This window comes from Hyalella azteca, unplaced genomic scaffold (assembly GCF_000764305.2).
Source record: "Hyalella azteca isolate HAZT.00-mixed unplaced genomic scaffold, Hazt_2.0.2 contig6947, whole genome shotgun sequence".
NCBI classification, from domain to species: Eukaryota; Metazoa; Arthropoda; class Malacostraca; order Amphipoda; family Hyalellidae; genus Hyalella; species Hyalella azteca.
This window is the reverse complement of record NW_025937086.1, coordinates 269,804-288,656: the sequence shown is the minus strand read 5'-3', so window position 1 is coordinate 288,656 and position 18,853 is coordinate 269,804. Positions and strand designations below refer to the sequence as shown.

Below are 18,853 nucleotides of genomic sequence, written 5' to 3'. Positions count from 1 at the left end.
GCCGTTGAGCCCCATCTGAATAGGTGTGGCAAATATGCAGTAGATTTTAAGAGTTGTTCTGGGCTGTAAACCGATCTGTCTCACAGGAGTCAACAACTGTAGCAAATAGCGAGAGGTTACTTCCATTGTTTTCTCGTAGTCTTTCGAGCAACTGAAGTTTTATTCCAGTGTCGATTCAAATAGTTGGGATAATCGAAAATAAGGTAATATCATCTATGAACGTAAAAATCTCGTCTAATATTAATAGTAATATCCAACAGTTATCAGCCTCAACATCTATTGATATTGATTGTAGGCATCAATTAGGTTCCCCTTTGATGTGTAAAGGAAGTGAAAAACTTCTATTTTGAAGGGCTTTATATGAAGCAGCCAGCAGCTGTAATTTTCGCTGTCAGCTTCTAAATCGTGCCAGAGGCAGTACTATTTTCCCGTCTTTGCACGTGCCACACTAAAGCTACTAACAGCGCATGGCTATGGACCGGTTTGCTCTCTCCACTACTGCTGTCTTAAAGTTCAGTCCCTTCAAGTGAAAGGCTCCAACTCGCCTTGTTAGACACTTTTCGTGGATAAATACGGCTTCTATTGTTGATAGGAAAGAACATTACTTGTTGCGTTTGTTAACTTTAAAAATACAGATTTTCAAGAGTCAACTTTTACTTATTGCAACCTTTACAACGTAGAGACAATGTCTTATTTTAAAGGAAGAAATTTTCGTGGCTGCCCGAGTATTGAGGAGAGATGAAGGATGACTTTGATCCGCCTCTTACTACGGTTGTTCTAACGGAATTTGTAAGGCTGCTTCCTCGAGAGGCCTTTACTTCAAGTTCACGTAATGCCATTGGTCAACTGGAAAAGCAATTTTGCATTGATTCATCTAAAACAATTTGTGTCAATAAATCTCTTCAGCTGTTATCAACACAACTAAATCAAACAACATTGAAAAAACTAATAGCAATAAATTTATTCAAAGCAAACCTGAACGGAAACCAGCTATATCAACATCATCTTACCTTTAGGATCCACAGCAGCAGGTTCGCCATATTCTGCCGTCGATGTGATGATTTGAGAAGCTTCTTCAGCCGAGAGCGTCTGAGCGGCATATGGTACAGTCACAGCTCTGATGTCCAGTTCTCCTTTGTCCGACTTGCCAGACACCAAATCCCGCCATTGAACATGCGTGCCCAAGATTATCTGAACGCAAATAACAAATTTAGAAATCTGCAATGATTTTAAACGGATTTTAAAGCTTGGCAACGTAGAGGTAAGATACATATATATATATATATATAACAGAATTGCAATTTTCATCATTTCCGTAGTTGATCTAGCGAACGTGACTGAAAGTCAGCTACAGTCAGCTATCAATTTTTTTTTTCATTATTAATAACACGAATAACTGCTACTTCGATGCAACACCTGATGAGCAAATTCTCTATCCTTAGCCTCTCCGTTGAAGGCGAACTGGTTCTCAGGTTTGCCATCAGGAACTTTGTAGATTTTAAACCACTCGACGGTGGCCTTCATGAAGCCTGGCATGTGCAGCTCCACATCGCCGATGTCGCTGAGCTGGGGTGCCAGAGGGTCGTTCACGTCGATGGCGATCACTTTCCAGTCAGTCTCGCCCTCGTCCACCAATGCAATGATGCCCAGCACCTATAAAATTCACGCAATTATTAGCCGATATAATTACACGCCTGAAAGCCTTGTACCAGCATCTTCTATTCAATTCATCAACACCATACCACGGGATTTTGCAACTTCGGTAACACGAACCTTAATTCGAGAGCGGAACAAGAAAAAAACTTATGTGCAAGGCTATGTGGTAACATCACATCATCATGGGATTTCGCAATTTCAACATGGTAATACCCTAGACCGCATGGGAAACAAGATAGAATGATATAATTTATTACAAGTATTACAGGTTTATGGATACTAACGTTAAAAATTGACGCTGAAATTGCTATCTACACAACGAACCTTGACTTGAAGAACATCGCCGGGTTTAGCGATCCTGTAGCCGATCTCGCACACATCGATGGGGTCGTTGTCGCCCTTCTCTCCGGTGGACTCGTCTATGTGGCTTGGGTTTTCCCACGTCTGCAACCACAAAAATATTAACACAATCGTCCCTGATTTGCCTATCAGTAAATGGGGAAAAAATTTCATCATCAAATTTTAAGGAAGTAAATCACCAGAGGAATTAAGTCGTGAACCAATAACATTGAAGCGCCATTATTGGCATAACTCAAATGAACCTAGAATCATGCTCTAAGGAAATAAAATTTTACGACAGAAGATAAATCTAAAATTTGAAAGTTCATATCGAGCTATCACATTTAGAAGGTTCTTGTCTAACACCAAAGTTTTTTTTTCACAAAAAAAATCGGGTTGATTATGAGCACAATCGCATGGGAACCATGAAGCCAAAATTCATAAATTTTATCAAATTGCTAATGTCTAGACGTATAACCAGAGGCGGGCAGTAGCGCGCTACATGTAGAGGCCGCTACATTTTCAGTAGCGGTAGCGGCGCAGCATTTAAAGCAATGTAGCGGTAGTGGTAGCGCCCGCTACATTTAGAGCATGTAGCGGTAGCGATAGCGGCCGCTACATTTAAAAGTAGCGCTGCCCAGCTCTGCGTATAACTGTATGCTTCGAGTTAAGTTATAGTAGCTGATTTATCCTGACATGAAATTTATGTAAAGTGGAAGCCAGCTTTTACGGTATTAGTTCTCAAGTAGTCCAAATTGATTTATTTCGAGACCATGCAAACGCCATAATTATTATAATAAATTCAAACCTGCGGCAAAGCTCCGTAGTTCCAAATGTAGCCATGGTGCGGGAAGACGTTAGCAACGTAGCGCAGTTTGCCTTTCTTGATGTCTTGTTTAATCGGGTTCAAGGGCTCCTTGGTGGCGATCTGAGGAGAAAATAAATTCAAATTCTATGTTTGGCAATAAATGAAGCTTGTTAAATTGACCGGTTCTCCTAAGCAATTTTAAAACATATGACGATTTTATAGAACCTACGTTTGTTGGTCGTTCTATATCAAATTGATGGCACGAGCTTATAATTACAAGAAAATCTAATTTCCAGATTGTATCGTTAAAAGAAGGAATTCGGCTTCGCAATAAACTAGGCTTGGCAATGAACAAGATTGTTAAAACAACCGACTTTCCAACACGACTTCAGAACAACAAACGATAACAAGTTGCGATAAGCATGTGCAATATATCAATTGACAAAATATAAATTAAATAAAAAATATTAATTTAATTAACATAAAAATTATTTTAGTATAAAAACAATTTAACATAAAAAATCTACTGTCAACATTGTACTTTAAAAGAGAAATTTTGCATGGTACCTCCATCTTCGCATTAGTCCATCGCGGCACTTCGACCACCATGTTGAAGATCTTGTTGCCTTCGTTCGCAAAGAGAGGAATGTCGTGCATGGGTGAGATGGGGCCATTCTCGCCTTCTGTCATGACAAATAAGTCACGTCACAAAAATAAAATAAAATTTTCTAAATTCATAATCACTTTTGTAAAAATCAGACGGTTAATAAATAAATCACAAGTTTGTTAACATTAACGGCTGCTACAGGGCATATAATAAAATATTGATAAAATACAGATAATTAAACTAGGAAAATTCGGAATCGAAAGCATCGTGACATATCGGGAAAATAATATATTAATTATACAAAACTACATAAAGAGACTGCTGGAGCCTGGAGGTTATCAAGATGAAAGGGCATCATCCCATTCATTATTCTTATTGCAACTACCTATGTTAGTATTTTCTGACTGTACGAATAATTGTGTCTGAAGGCGTTTGAGAATTTCTACATGTCAAGTAGTAGTAGTAGTATAGTATAATGGTTTTCTAGCGCTTCAGCTATCAAGCTATTTCGCAACGGTGGTCAAAAGATAACATCGCCAGCAAGGCGGAAGGTCTCAATTATTTAGAGTCTCAAATTGTTCATCCCCACAAGGGGCGGGAGGTCTCAGATGTCCAGCCTGCTAAAGCTGGCTCGAAAGAAGAAGCGTTAGCATCTCAAGTAGACGAAGTGATAAGGAAGGACAGGTGACAAGGAGGGACAGGTGAAAAGCAACAGAAACTAAGACACGCAAACAAGAGGTCACTTACACGGGACGTCGGCTGCCCGCACGAGAGAGACAGAAGAGAAATGTAAGTAATCCTTCCTATATAATAACTTAATGTAAGGAATCCTACCTACATGATAACTTAATGTAAGGAATCCTACCTACATAATAACTTAATGTAAGGAATCCTACCTACATGATAACTTAATGTAAGGAATCCTACCTACATAATAACTTAACCCCACAACTGAGATCTGCAGTCAGACACCACGAGCTCAGTGGTGGGGCGCTCAGGAACAATCCCCCTAGGAGCGCGAAATCCTATATATAGGACTTCTGACGAGCACAGACACGCGTCAGAAGTCCCCCCTGCGGGGTCTACATGTCAAAACATTTTGAAAATCCATTTTGTTCTGAAAATGTAGTGCTATTTTTCCTATTATATACAGCTTAGTTCATTCAATTCTTGGGTTAATACATTCATTAATTTTCGAGTGATTCAGGAAAACAATGAAAATAAAGGGGTGTACGAATAATTGTGTCGCTAACTGTAGAGGTTTCACGCTAGCCAGAAAACGTCATCAAGAACGCGTCTCAAATTTGTCCAACTTAAAACCAGACGATCGGTGCGAACTTAATAAAGTTTTAAAGTACCGGTAACGAAGCTTGGGTTTCAGACCTGCAGGTAACATATTGTGTTTTTGGCTTTTCCAGCGAGCAAGGAGAACGACAGCAGATGACAAACCTTAGCTTAGTTGATTTTAAACTGTGAATTCAATTCGCACCGATCCTCTGGTTTCAAAGGTGGAATAATCAAGACGCGTTGTGGTTCTGGCCCCGTGTTTTTAGAGAGTGCGAAACATTACTAAAGGCAATACATCTTAAGAACATTACAAGCACATACTATATACACAATCATTCTGCCAAAAATACCTAGACGGATATTGCATCTACTGTTGTTTATAAATTGACAAAATTATTAAGGTAAAGCTCAGAGAGAGACTAGTACTGAATTTCATCTTGAATCTTATCGTTTATCCCCTCAACATTTATCTGACAAAGGGACTGCAGAAAAGTCCTTCAAAATTAATTATCCGATTCGTTCGTAAATTTCTAATCAAACGAGGAACAAAACAGAAATAGTAACAAAAGGATGTAAGACAAGGAACTTTTCTTCGATTAACTATCAGTCAATAACGCGGATCGATGTCGAGCAGGTTTATAGAGCCTTCTGCATGTCAAGCAACAGAATGTAGGACATAATTAGAATCTCACGTGTTTGTAGCGATATTCCTACAATCATAAGACAAACTACTTACAATATAAAATACTTTATACAATATGATTTTACCCTACAATCACAGTTTATACAGATAATTTATTACCGTGTTTTAAGCACGGTATCGACAAAACAATCAAGAAGTGAGCGCGCGTGCGGTCTCTATTGCTTAACATGAACGTGAGAGAGCGAATTGTGATACTTATACGAGTTGTGCATGCTATGTGTCGTCACTGTACCAGATCATGCGAGTCTTGTTTGCATTCCACGTACGCAAGAGTTTAATACGAAAATAAAAACATACTGAATAAGAATGAAAGTCCTGCTCTCTCTGGTCTAAAAAAAGCATGGATCACAGTAACGGGATAAGCGGGAATCGCATTTCGCAGGAGAAAGTGACTGAAAATGTCACATGCATTGCTGCACTGAGTGCGTCTTATGTGAGGGACAGGCTACTTGAACCGAAAAGATTTCTTGAAAATTAATAGAACAGCTTAGGCTATTCAATGCTCAAATTAAACGTAATGCAGCGCATAAATTGCGCCATCAAGATTAATGAAGCAAATAAAACTAATTCGATACCAAATGCATACGATAATATAGTCTGCAATCATTATCAGATACCATACCTAGGATTTTTTCAATGCACCATGCCCATTTAATCGAATTACGCGATGATCATATAACTTACTGTAATATATGGCGTATGACGTATCATGCATTCTCCCCCTTTCAATGGTATAAATTCCTGGGTCTACTCGAGACACTTTCGAAGTACTTTCCCAAGGTTGCCAGTATCCAAAATGGGGATGAAAACCATCATCGCCTCGCTGAGGAAACTTCCCTTGATATGATTTCGAAGTACGATCGCGGTCGGCTTGAACTGGCAAAGCGTTGCCGAGGCGAGACGAAAACGAAGTGCTGGATGCGGGCAGATGAGAGTTCAGTGCTCCATAAATCCCGCTGTTGTCATAGGCGCCGTCAAAGGCTTTCACTCTCCAGATGAAGTCTGAATCGTCTTCGTCGAAGTTCCAGTCAAAGTCATCGTCGCTCCAGGCATCGGGCAACGCCAACACAAACAAAACAGGAACGTAAATCGAAAGCAAGTAGGTGAACATTTTAAACGGGACACCAAAATTATGGAGTAAACAACAATTCAATAATAAAAACTTGTAACATTAGTTTGCTTTCGATGACGATGTGATGAATTTACTTGCCGTTTTCTTAGCTTTTAAATTCTTGGTGAATCAATCTGTGTAATATTTGTGAACGAGGCACCAGCAAACTGACTTATGTTTCTCACGGAGTCAATAACGGGATACGTGATTGAGACACGTAATCGCAATATGATAATTTAAACGGAAAATTTATGCACCGTCCTGACACGGTCAACACAAAATTGCTGGCAATTTAATCGTTACTAAATCACTGCAGACTGGCTGCCGCTAAGCGAAATTTAGACCTGACATTTTTCAAAGGCGAAAGAGACAGGAAATAGAGGCGCGACATGCGAGATGAGACAACATTCCACCACGACCGTCCACCAGCGAATGAAAGAGGCGCACCGCAACGTGCAGATTTATATTCTCGGCTGCAACAGAGCAGCCGGACGCGCACTCAGTCCGAACATCAGTAAAATATGTCATCCGGGAAATCGGAATTACCCATACAATAACAATTAATGTAACTTTAACTAGAATAATTGACTTGAATATGCGTTTTTTATCTTAACATTTAAAATAGAAACAAGCCGACGAAATATTATTCGCCTTATTATATTTTATTGAATCTACCTTATGAGCCTGCAAGCGGCAAAATGTACATTACGAAGAAGACGCTGAATAATTATTCTATCACTATTCGAATACTTTATGAGGCTCGGATGGTATTCGAAAATCTTCAATTTTTCCTAAAAAATAATAAGAAAATTCTATTTTCTCCTGAAATGCGACACAGCCAATCGGACACCCAGCAATTCAAAAATTTTCCCCCAAAATTATCGAAGTAGTCAATATAAAAATTACTACGATTATTAGATTAGCTACTATTTAAAAATCATAGTAGCAAATACTTTCTTAAGTACAAGCATATTCACTAAGATATAAAATCACGTTACATGTTGGGCTTGCGTGAAAAAGTGAAAAATATTCTAAGACCGTGTTTTACAACAAACAATTGTCATTTTGACAACCATTAGAACGAAGCTTTTCTTACACGTAACACGAGGACATTATTATAAAATTATGTTCAAGTAGAATGCCGAATATTATGAAATAATTTGTAAAACTAAATTGACCAGTAAAAAATTGACTATTAAAAACTAGTAAAACTGTGGGATAGGTTAACATAATTTTATAATGTTCGGGCACAATAAAATTATCAGTAACGAGTTAACCGCATGCACCCCGGAGACCAACGATTAGCAGTATGCGAGTTACGACAGTGATACCCAACCTCAAAGACAGGGCACACCGTGACATTAGAAACAAAGCCGTCCTTACTCAACATCGGAAACATCGTGCTCTGAACACAAGAGCCTAAAATATTATTCTGGTGATCCATTGTCATGTGATGACCATTGTTAGATGAATTTTTCAAGGCTACGGCACAATACAGAATAGACGAACTTCTTAGAATTCATTATTCATGGAGCCCACTTAATGCGGAAATCAGCGATCGTTGTTGAGCTACGAAACTATTCGCTTTTCAAAGGTTAGAAGCCTAGAGTTCTCCTTTATTGGGGCGTAACAGGACAGTTGAAGGCTACGCACAAGGTCACAGGACAACTTATTTATGAGCTTCGTAGGATTTAGCATACCAAAGGATAACCCAATGAAACGCACGCATCGATAAAAACGCAGCAACGAATAACAAACTCAACAAACAGGAACTTTAACATACACTATCGCAATGAAATAAATAGTGTGTATGATAGCAACTTTTATTAAAAACCTTATCAGAAAAAGTTTGCGTAAACGAAACGATGCATGCCAAATCACATCTAAATTCAGTTTATTTCTAATACATTTGAATAATCTGAAGAATCGATATCAAAACGTGATGGATGCAAGTCGACAGCAATTTGAATCCTGAAAATTTAAACTTCAAGCCTCAAAATTGGGCATACAAATTTCTTCCACAAGTTTCGCAAACAATTTAGTCCAAACGAAAATTAGCCCTTAGTCTACATATTGATTATCCATCAATTCAGCAATAGACATAATGGGCTCAGCTTCCACATATAGGGGCGCTACAGTTAAAAGTGGTGGTGAAAAGGACCATTGCCTACTCCGCCTCTCAGCCCCGTAAGGGTCAGAGAACAAAAAAATCTGAGCAGACGGTGAGGCCAAGAGTTCAGTTATCCCTTCCCGCCCTAAGGACAGGACCTAGCCTTGAAGTAAGGCGGTGCCTGGGTATCCTGAATACTAACGCGGAATGTTCTTCTGCGTACATGTTATATATATCAAATAAATAGTTAAGGGCGTTAGCACAAATTTATTTGTTTGTGAATGAAGCTTTAAAAATTAATTATGCGGACGTTCACGATTGGAAATTAATTTTTATAATTAAACTCAAGTACCCGTATAGTGGATAGGAATAAACAGTGTTTAGAAAATGTCGTGGATCCAAATGCACACATGTCGCATTTTGATTCATATAACACCATTAAAACGACTCAATTTCGCCCCCCACCTTCACCCAGGCCTGCAACTCATGAAAGGACAAGAGGCTATGCAGGTGTTAGTGCAGCTGCAATGATGTTGCATCAGGTGCAATTTTCGTTTCAACTGAAATAACAGCTTTCTCGAATTCTTCTTTTACTCTATGAAAGGTTGCACAAAACGAGTAGACGGTGGCAAAAATCGATGATTTCAAGTTGACGAGAATCAAGTGGTACTGTAATACATCTATTCCTTTATAGTAATATTCACTTGCTACATAATTTCGGGTCAGCTATAACTACGACTGACATTAAATATATTTCTATGTGATCACTTTCTCGAAAGCATCAGAACTAACGGAAGTATAAGCACAAAACAAACTTAGCCCTAAAAGAAACGTATCACCATTTATAACGCAAACTATTAAATATGAAACAAGAAGCCTTACGATTGTGAAAAAAAAATTATTAAATAGAGATTCTCCCAACTGGGGACACAAATGGAACGTTAACAAAGCGACCAGAAGAAGAAATTCCTCTGAAAGCGGCAGGACTAAAAACTCGATCAACACAAAACTTTCGCCTTCAGGAGAAACTAAGACGAGTTTATCCTCAGCAATAAAAGCAAGCAAAGCGAATTGCTTGCTAGCTTTGCTTACTCCTCAATCGCTACAAATGTGAAAAGCGATTAAGTTCTACTAGTCAAAACTAGAGAACCAATTAATTTGATTTTGAATCATGAATATAAAATTTGAACTCCAATGAAGTATCAACATCACTTCACGATAAAGCAACAAAAACCTCTGGCATCTTCGCAAAAGGATATGTATTTATTTATAGATTTTATCATGACGCAATAGCAGACCGTAGCCAAAAAGATGCGACTCGGCACATCCTGATGCAATTCTTCAAGAATAACTACGATAAATATACGAGGAGCAGTTCATATCATCGATAACAGATAAATTGCAGTGTAGTTAAATTATTAATTCAGACAATACATGTTATACTAGAAGTGACGTAAATAGACAATTCTATTTCTTCTTATAGAATAACACTTGGAATTTCTCATTTTTCATGAAGAAATAAAAACATCAATAATTACCCATGTCAGACGTTATGATCGTACCAAGTGTATATTTATACCTGTGCAATATATCAAGGACCAAAATTCTATAAATAGGCCCCAACACGATAAAATAAGCCTTCAGTAATAAAGAAAATAAACTTGATAAAAACTGCTCTGATGACAAAACAAGCATGCATAGTAGAGTAAACACGCAACTCCGGCACAGAGCCTCAATGGGCTCATTGATTCGTTGAGGTGCAGGCAAGAGGATTCTGTACACTACAAGAGGTGAACAGCATGATAGAGCTGCACAAGATGGAGCACATGCATGCTGCACTAGATGGAGCAGAGTGCTGCACTAGACGGAGCAGAGTGCTGCACTAGATGGAGCAGAGTGCTGCACTAGATGGAGCAGCATGCTGCACTAGATGGAGCAGAGTGCTGCACTAGATGGAACAGAGTGCTGCACTAGATGGAGCAGAGTGCTGCACTAGATGGAGCAGAGTGCTGCACTTGATGGAGCAGAGTGCTGCACTAGATGGAGCAGTGCTCAAGCTGGACATATTAGTTATGTACCCTCACAGAAAACAAATAAAGATATACATAGTTTACATATACATCGGGATTAGGTTGTATGCAGTTGCTTATCAAGGCTATCATAATGTTAAACTGCAGGTTTGTTTATTAACAAGACATTGAATGTATGGTTTCTGAGTCCCAAAGATTTTCTATCAGACAAGGGTAATATATATAATATGCATTTAAAAATTACTTTTTAAAGACAACACTTCTAAAGAGGCCAGTGTCTCTGATGTTGCACATGTGTGATGAATTTCTTATATTGTTTCTTATTATTAAAACAAATTAATTTTAAATTTTTTGTTAACATTAAAAAAATAATTTGTAAACATTTTTATAAATCATTCATTCAGTCAATTCATGCATTGTCTCCAACTTTACACAACTGTGCAAAATTTCAGATCGATTGGAGAGGTAGAAGTGTGTTAAATATTTATAATAAGATTTGTAGCAGACAAAAAAACAAACAAACAACAAGTGAAGTTAAAGAGAAGTGTTGTAAAAAAAATGAACTATTAATAACTAAATATACAAATTACTAAAAATATACACACGAGAGTAATAAGTTATTTATTGATATGGGAGTTCTTTTAAAAAAACATTAATCTCAGATAGATAAATTCAAATAAATGTCAAACATTTTATTGAATTTTGAAGTCTTAAAATTATTCTATCATAAACAATTTCACCCTCATGCATCATTACAGTTTGTGTTGGCTTTAACTGTTATCACTTGACTGATGTTTTAATTAAGTAGGGAATTTAGAGCTGTGCTCAGTATTGTTCTAATATTGAGAAGCAAGACATACATCCCAATTAATCTTAATTGCATTGAAACAGACTTGTGCTTTCATTTCCAGAAAAAACTATCCCTAGCACTTAAAAATGAATCAAAGTCATTGAATCAAGTCTTTTTGTAATGAAAAATAAAATATGCATTCCTAAGGATCTAAATAAATTACAAAGTAGAACCAATCATTCAATCATACAAGTCAAGGCCCCCATGGCCACTGATAGCAGCCAGCTTAAGAAAGATAAGACAATGCAGAGGGAGAAGATGACAGATAAGAAGCCTTCAGGGTCATGGAGAATTAGATGCAGAGCCAATGAGATATTGTGGTTATTTTAATGCCCTATGATAAGTGATAAGGATATCTTACTGCAGAATGACTAAACCTAAATGCAATGTCATCATGACAAACTAAAAATGATATGAACAGCATTGTAAAATAAATTTAAAAGATATAAATTAATATTACATTTACAGAAAACATAAAGGAAATAAACACAATTTGTCAAGTAACTGGAGATTCCAATTTAAAATTTTCAACCCCCGCACACAGCAAATATCTACAACAATTTTACTATTTTTGGCTTTGCTATTACTTTGGAACAAGTATTTACTGCATTTAAAATGTTAACAAAATTCATAGTAAATCATGACTTCCTCATAACCCTTCAGCATGTCAGCACAGAAAAAAAAACAGAAATTGAAATTGCTGAAAACAATTGCCTTAATTAATTTAATAAATATTGCCACTTACAGCTAAACAATGTATTAATCCTGTCTGCAGAAAGAACAACAATCAAATTGTCAAAGTAAAAACTTTCATTGAAATGCTCGTAGTTTAATTTTTGGGCATGGTAGGTGATGATGCTATTTATTATTCAATTGCTAGCATTGGCATTCACTTTACACAGGCATTCACTTTACACAGGCATTCACTTTACACAGGCATTCACTTTATACAGGCATTCACTTCACACAGGCATTCACTTCACACAGGCATTCACTTTATACAGGCATTCACTTCACACAGGCATTCACTTTATACAGGCATTCACTTCACAGTGGCATTTTCTTCACACAGGCATTCACTTCACAGTGGCATTTTCTTCACACAGGCATTCACTTCACACTTCAAGCCATAAAGGAGACATCATGAATTGGTAAGACAGCAAATAGCTGTCACTTTAGTTAACTGATAAGTTTCATCAAATGTTTTATGTAGTACCTAAACTCCATCTCTAAAACCATGAAAAATAATCAACATAGACAAATTAATTACAAGATAATCTCACTTGTATATTGATAACTACAAGTGATACAGAAGCAATTGTCTACCTTATGCCCTTAATAAAATAATTAGAACTGGATTATGAGCTTTCCAAGTGATTTCAAATACAAAAAACAATCATAATTAAGTATATAATTAAAATTTTATGTAAACAAAATCATTACCTTAGGGTCCAGGTAAAAAAAGACCTCCAAATCAATTATATATTTACCAAGAATATTGAGAAACTCAAAAAAAAATGTAATGAGTGAAGTTATCAGAGCTTGGCTTCTTCAGAGCTCAAAGTTGAGTAACCACATTAAAGGAATCACCAGCACTAGTACAATATAAAATTTTAAATTGCAAAGAAATATAAAGTACCAAGATCATGAGATCATACCATTTCCAATGTCAGGGGAATTTTTCAAAATTGCATGCAGAGAAAATTAATACCAATTGCACTTGGCAAATTTTTAATCAAATATGGTCATTAGGCTTAAAATTAAACAAACAAATAGTAAGATAAATTATCACAATACAATATGATAACATGATTAATATCAAGTTACTCATAATAATTGAGAATATTGCTTCATCCACATTTTTAAAAATGTGTCATAGTCAATTTTGCTATTCATGCCAAAAATTTATTTTAGATGATCAAAATAAGCATGTCAGTAGGGGAGGATATTGGACAAATCAAGATAATTTAGCCTCAAGCACAATCCAAGGGTGAAGGGATCATGCAATCATTTTTTGATGATGATTTTAAATTTCTAACATGATAACATGCCTGCTTAAGGGATAATTTTGGAAATTACTTTCTCTGCTTCTCATGTATTGGCAAAAGAAACAGTCCAGCAGCATTCATTCGATCTTAACAATGATTTAACAAAATTGAAATAAATAGCTTAAAATAAATAAAATACTATAAATCTAATATTAAGCAATATTTACCATTGAATTAAAACAAAATGTTATAATTTTTTCAAATAAGACTTTAAATTTAGAAATACAAGTATATTGACACTTGACAGCTCGGCAAATACGTTTAAGGCTTGGATTATTCTGTTTTGTCATAGTTCAGACTTCAGAAATCCATTGGGAAAATTGAGCAGAAGCCAACCTCAGCTGGAAAATTAGGCAGAAGCACTATTAAAATTAGAAGCCAACCATAAACAAGACAAAATCACTGGTCTTGTAGAGTTGTAGGTTGTAGTCACCCCAATTTAGAATATCCGGCAGAAATTTCCTAAAATTGAAGGCAAAAAACATTGTTACACAAGCAATTTTTGGAAATTGCAAATTAAAATGATATTTTTTCACTAAAGAAATAGGGAAAACTACACTACACTTACACAGAATTCAGAAGTGGCAGTGGCTGAACTGGGCCAGATTCAGATTATTGTCAGCCATCAAAGTGGCATCACTCAGGTCTCAGGGACAGGGCTCAGGATTATAACTTATAGGCTAAGTAAATGTCACTTTAAAACTAAGATAAATTTACCTAATATAGCACAGTTAATGATATTAATTAAATATGTTATTGTTAGGATCTTAGTTGACATTGCCTTAATAAAAGTAAGATAATTCATAAATCTAAGAAGAATTTATTAAGCTTTACAAAGGATTGAAAGGAACCTCGAGTTTACCTGTCAAACTACTTATGTTAGGCCCTAGGTGTTGCAAATACACATGTCATGACAATAAATGATGACATAGACATAAAGGTGACAGATCCATTAGGCTATCCATCAACCAAATCCCAATTGGATGTTGACTTTGTTGTTGATTCGTTGATAATATACAACTCTTTACCAAAAAGGAACTCAAACCAAAATATTAGAAGTTCTAAATACTAAACGAGATAATTTCTTGTGACTCAAAACATGCGGAATGACATTGTTATTTATTGGCTTACCGCCTTACCGGTATGTCTGGTTCAATCATTCAATGTCGTTAGGTTGCTCTAACGCTGCGTGCACCTGGACTGGGTCGGCGGGATCCGAAACACAAATGTTATTCTAGCTGTACTTACTTATAAAAATTCGATGGTCCAATGTGCAAGGGCTGCCACGTTCTACTACCGAGAAAGACATGCTTCTACTCTCCGCAGCTCCACTCAAGCGAATGCGCTTTGCAGCCGAAATCGTGAGTGGTGATAGCGAGACCCCTCCACGCAACAGCTTACTAGCTGACCGTACCACAGCAATTGCCATGCCTGCACTGGTATTGCATCATCCTTTGCATGATGGTAAAAACCGGATGTAACAATGGCTATCACTGTATGAGCCAGAATTCACCGGCATGCTTTATGTTTGGTTCATTTACTAAAAGATTAAACCTAATAAAGATAATTTTATTCAGACAAATACTAAACTACACGAAGATTTTGAGATTTTTAAAGCAAAAACTATTATGTGAATGACGATATTTTAAATGCGGTTTTCAGAATATCGAAACCATGGTTGAAATCCATTTCAACCATGAATATGGATTGAAATCCATTTCAATATTTCAACCATGAACGCAACCATGTGTGGAGGTGACTGAATCGGGCGAGTTCGCAGGTGGGTCAGGAGAAGTGTCGATTCAGTGTGGAGGTGGGTAGGTTTATATCAATAACTCACTCAATTATGTCCATATTATATACAAGAATGTCAGGTTTATTGTTTTTTTTTAAACTTTAAAGCCTCTCATGTCATCAAAACATCGACATTTTTTGTCTGATATTATGAAAATCACATTTATTCCAAGCTCACTCATTTGAATGGTACTTTAATTTTTCTTTCATGTTTTGAAATATCCAAATATTTTATTTTTAAAATATCTACATTTCATTTTGGTTCAATACTTGTGATTCCCATTATATTTCACAATGGGTCTTTAATCAAGGCTTTATCTAGAATACCATAAAAAAGTTTCCCTTTAATTCGCACTTCAGGAGCTCGCGATTTATAAGAAGTAGATTCAACCTTTTTTTCACGGTTTTAGAAGAGTGAATGGTTAATTAGGCATAAGTATCAATTATGAGAACGTTTGTGAAGAGGCAACATATTTTTCGAGGCACGTTAACTTCAGCAAGATGAAATTATCAGGAAAGCCCCGATTGATCTTCAACTCTAACGGACCTCGAGCATAATCATAAATGGTTTAATATGGCCTGTCAGGGAATGCGTTTACTTTCATCATCATACGACGCTTGATTTTACGGATAGGTGACGTTAAGTTTGTGAGAATCAATTAAGCTGCTATTGCAGCAAGTCTCATTCAACAGTCTAAATTCTGCCATCATCGATTTAATTACATTTTGCGGGAAGTATCTTATCTTTTTTTATTAACATGCATTTAACATTATTGAATTTCGAAGAATCTCAACGATTATATTCTTTTACCTCCATTACAGGGACATCAATACTTAGCGTTACATTTTTATAAAAATCAATTGTTGATAATTGTCCTAGATATTTATCATTTGTTTACACCTTATCATTAATCTTCATCATTATTTATCATCTTTATGGTGTCAAAAAACACCAACTGTCTGCTCAAGTTGTAGACAAACGCCTCCGAAGATCCAAGATTCTTCTTTCCCGCATTCATGATGGCACGCTGCCAAACCTCGTTTTCAGTGACGAGAAGATATACGTACATTGTTAAAATAGCGATGCAGTTTTTGACATTGTGTGGATCATTCTGACTCAGGATGGCCCTGTAAAAGGGCATATCCCAGTGATACGTCCGCTCTCTACTCATGCTCTGAGTAAAAAAGTGTGTCAATATTTGCACAATATGATATATGTCAGTTCATTTGTCAGGCCTCTCGAAAGATGCACATTGTATAATGTGCTTCTTTCGAGAGTCCTGACAAATGAACTGACATATATCATCTACTTAAATCAAATATTAAGAAATTTGAAGGAAGCCTAAATAAAGCAAATCCTTCGATGGAATTTTATTAAAAAAATCGGATAGAACGTTCTGTACATGAGAAGGAGGATAAGATACAAGTTTTGCGGGAGGCGCTGTTTACACAGTACATGGCGCTTCATTTGACCAGTGTCACGTACGGGCTAGAATGGCAGTTTTCATTCACAATATTCACACGAGTATTATATCAACAACAGACATCGTGCACAAACCAATGACTACGAGACTGTGAGCGTACAGCTTGTGAAAGCCGCAACGCTATTTCAGATGCGCAAGTTTCATACTAAGAAGAAAGGTAGAAAAAATGTTGAATATTCTCTGCACGTGTTTCAAAGTAGGGTAGATACAAGTCTGAACGTTTCTAAGTAAGAGAGAAGAGCAAGATTGATTGGCGAAAATTTTATGCAAAATAGAGATATAGCGAGTTATGGTTCGGACACTAAGGTCATTCACAAGATCTGAAACAACTCAAGGATTATAGACGAGCAAAAAAAAAAAAATTGCTGCAGGGTTCAATAAATTATCAAATGATGCACACTTTCGTACAAAAGATAAGTTTTCCCACTTGCAAAAATTCGTAAAAATTATAAAAAATACAAAGTAATTAAGTCAGATCATATAAAATTACACAGAAACGTAATAACCAAAGTCTCTGGTGCTAACAGTGCAGACTCTTAAAAAACACGCACAAAAATATAAAATTCGGAAACAAATTTAATGCAAATTCAGTTCTTATTCCCATCATAAAATAATAAAATTTATAATTTGCAAAAATTAAACTAGATTACATCGATCTAAGAATCAAGAATCCATGAAAGTTTTGAAAATACCTTATACGTTCCGAAATACTGTCAACGCAAAGACAGCACAACATCTACTGTTTAATATATTAATAAAATATTGAGGGAGTTATAAGCCCTGTCTTGAACGAAAATTACCGGTGCATTTATTACAAGTTGAAAACTTGTACACGCAAATAAAAATAGCAACCAGAATTTCCGTTAATATGAAGTGAATCTAAAAAGATCTGCTTTGTAGCCCCTAGTGCATTTTATGCGAGTGGATCTTCCACAATAAGTTTCTTAAAAATATCTGAATCTTCCAGAATAAGTGCGAGCGTCCACAATGAAAATTTTAGCGAGCGTTTACACTGTTTTGCTCACTCAACAATAAATCACTAAATCTGGCAAGAAACAGAAGCGACTCGACCACCAAGTACATGAATGAATATAGTATAGTATAAGATTCACTTCGCCAGAAAAAAGTATGAATGATTGACAGGAATTATTAAGCAACATTGATTTCAAGTTAACGGAAACTATGAGTAGGCAGGAACTAAACAGGTAGATTTTGCAAAATTCAATGAAATACTGAATTTGTGAGAGGGATTAGTAGTGTAACTTTTCGCCTAAAATATAGATCCAGAAAAAGTTATAATTTCACTTAAGGAAAAATAGAATTCTGCCAGCATACGGTTGCACTTTCAGGTCTTCTTACGTTCTGGAATAGAATGGTGTACATTGTACAAATGAATCCCTATGAATATTTAATTTTTGATGGTAATCCCTAGGAGAAAAGAAGCCCGAGGACATGAGGAGGAAAGTAAAAACGGTATTAAGTACAACTTAATTTCGCATGATATTTACTGAAAACATAATCCTCTAATGAGACTATAAATAATTTTGATTTCGGTCAGAAATTATTTGTGACGAAATAGAGGAATAGAGTTAAAGAACATGATCACATTGAGTTGAAGATAGTGATAAGTGATGTGCAGGGTCGATAATACTGCTTAATCCCGAATCCATTAAAGACCAATCATCTTCAAAACAACGCAAGTATGGAAAATCAAATTCGGTTCGGGCACAGCGCCATAACATTGAAATTATCTTATATGGAAATAAAAACGTGTAGAAGTCGCGTGAGATGCACAAAAAGAAAGACAAGAAGAACCAATGCAATGCATAGGTCCAAATAAAAAGAAAAGTGAAGGTTTCTTAGAATAACTGTACATGAAAATGTAGTCACTTAAAATAATGCGCGCACAGGACTAGCGACCACAATCTTGTAGATAGGCTGAACTGAGGCCAGCCTCAGATAGACGTTTGTTTGCAATCGAGTGCTGCTCAGTCCCCTAGAGCCAGGAGGTAACAGGATACGTGTT

The 18,853-nt window shown here is 36.4% G+C and overlaps 1 protein-coding gene across 2 annotated transcripts; it reads right to left on the bottom strand.

Annotated features, from left to right (window-relative positions):
- Positions 1-608: 608 nt before the first annotated feature.
- Positions 609-14,984, bottom strand: LOC108671634 (inorganic pyrophosphatase). 2 transcript variants are annotated; one of them, XM_018159203.2, is made up of 7 exons: positions 14,798-14,984; positions 3,371-3,486; positions 2,804-2,923; positions 1,981-2,100; positions 1,417-1,653; positions 1,011-1,191; positions 609-846 (listed from the first exon to the last, which is right to left on the bottom strand). In XM_018159203.2, exons 1-7 carry the CDS (start codon positions 14,976-14,978, stop codon positions 815-817), a joined length of 987 nt encoding a protein of 328 aa, XP_018014692.2. In that variant the 5' UTR covers positions 14,979-14,984; the 3' UTR covers positions 609-814. The 2 variants fall into 2 exon arrangements, with proteins under 2 accessions (XP_018014692.2, XP_018014691.1); XM_018159202.2 differs by lacking the exon at positions 14,798-14,984 and adding an exon at positions 6,085-6,950.
- Between the last annotated feature and the right edge of the window lie 3,869 nt (positions 14,985-18,853).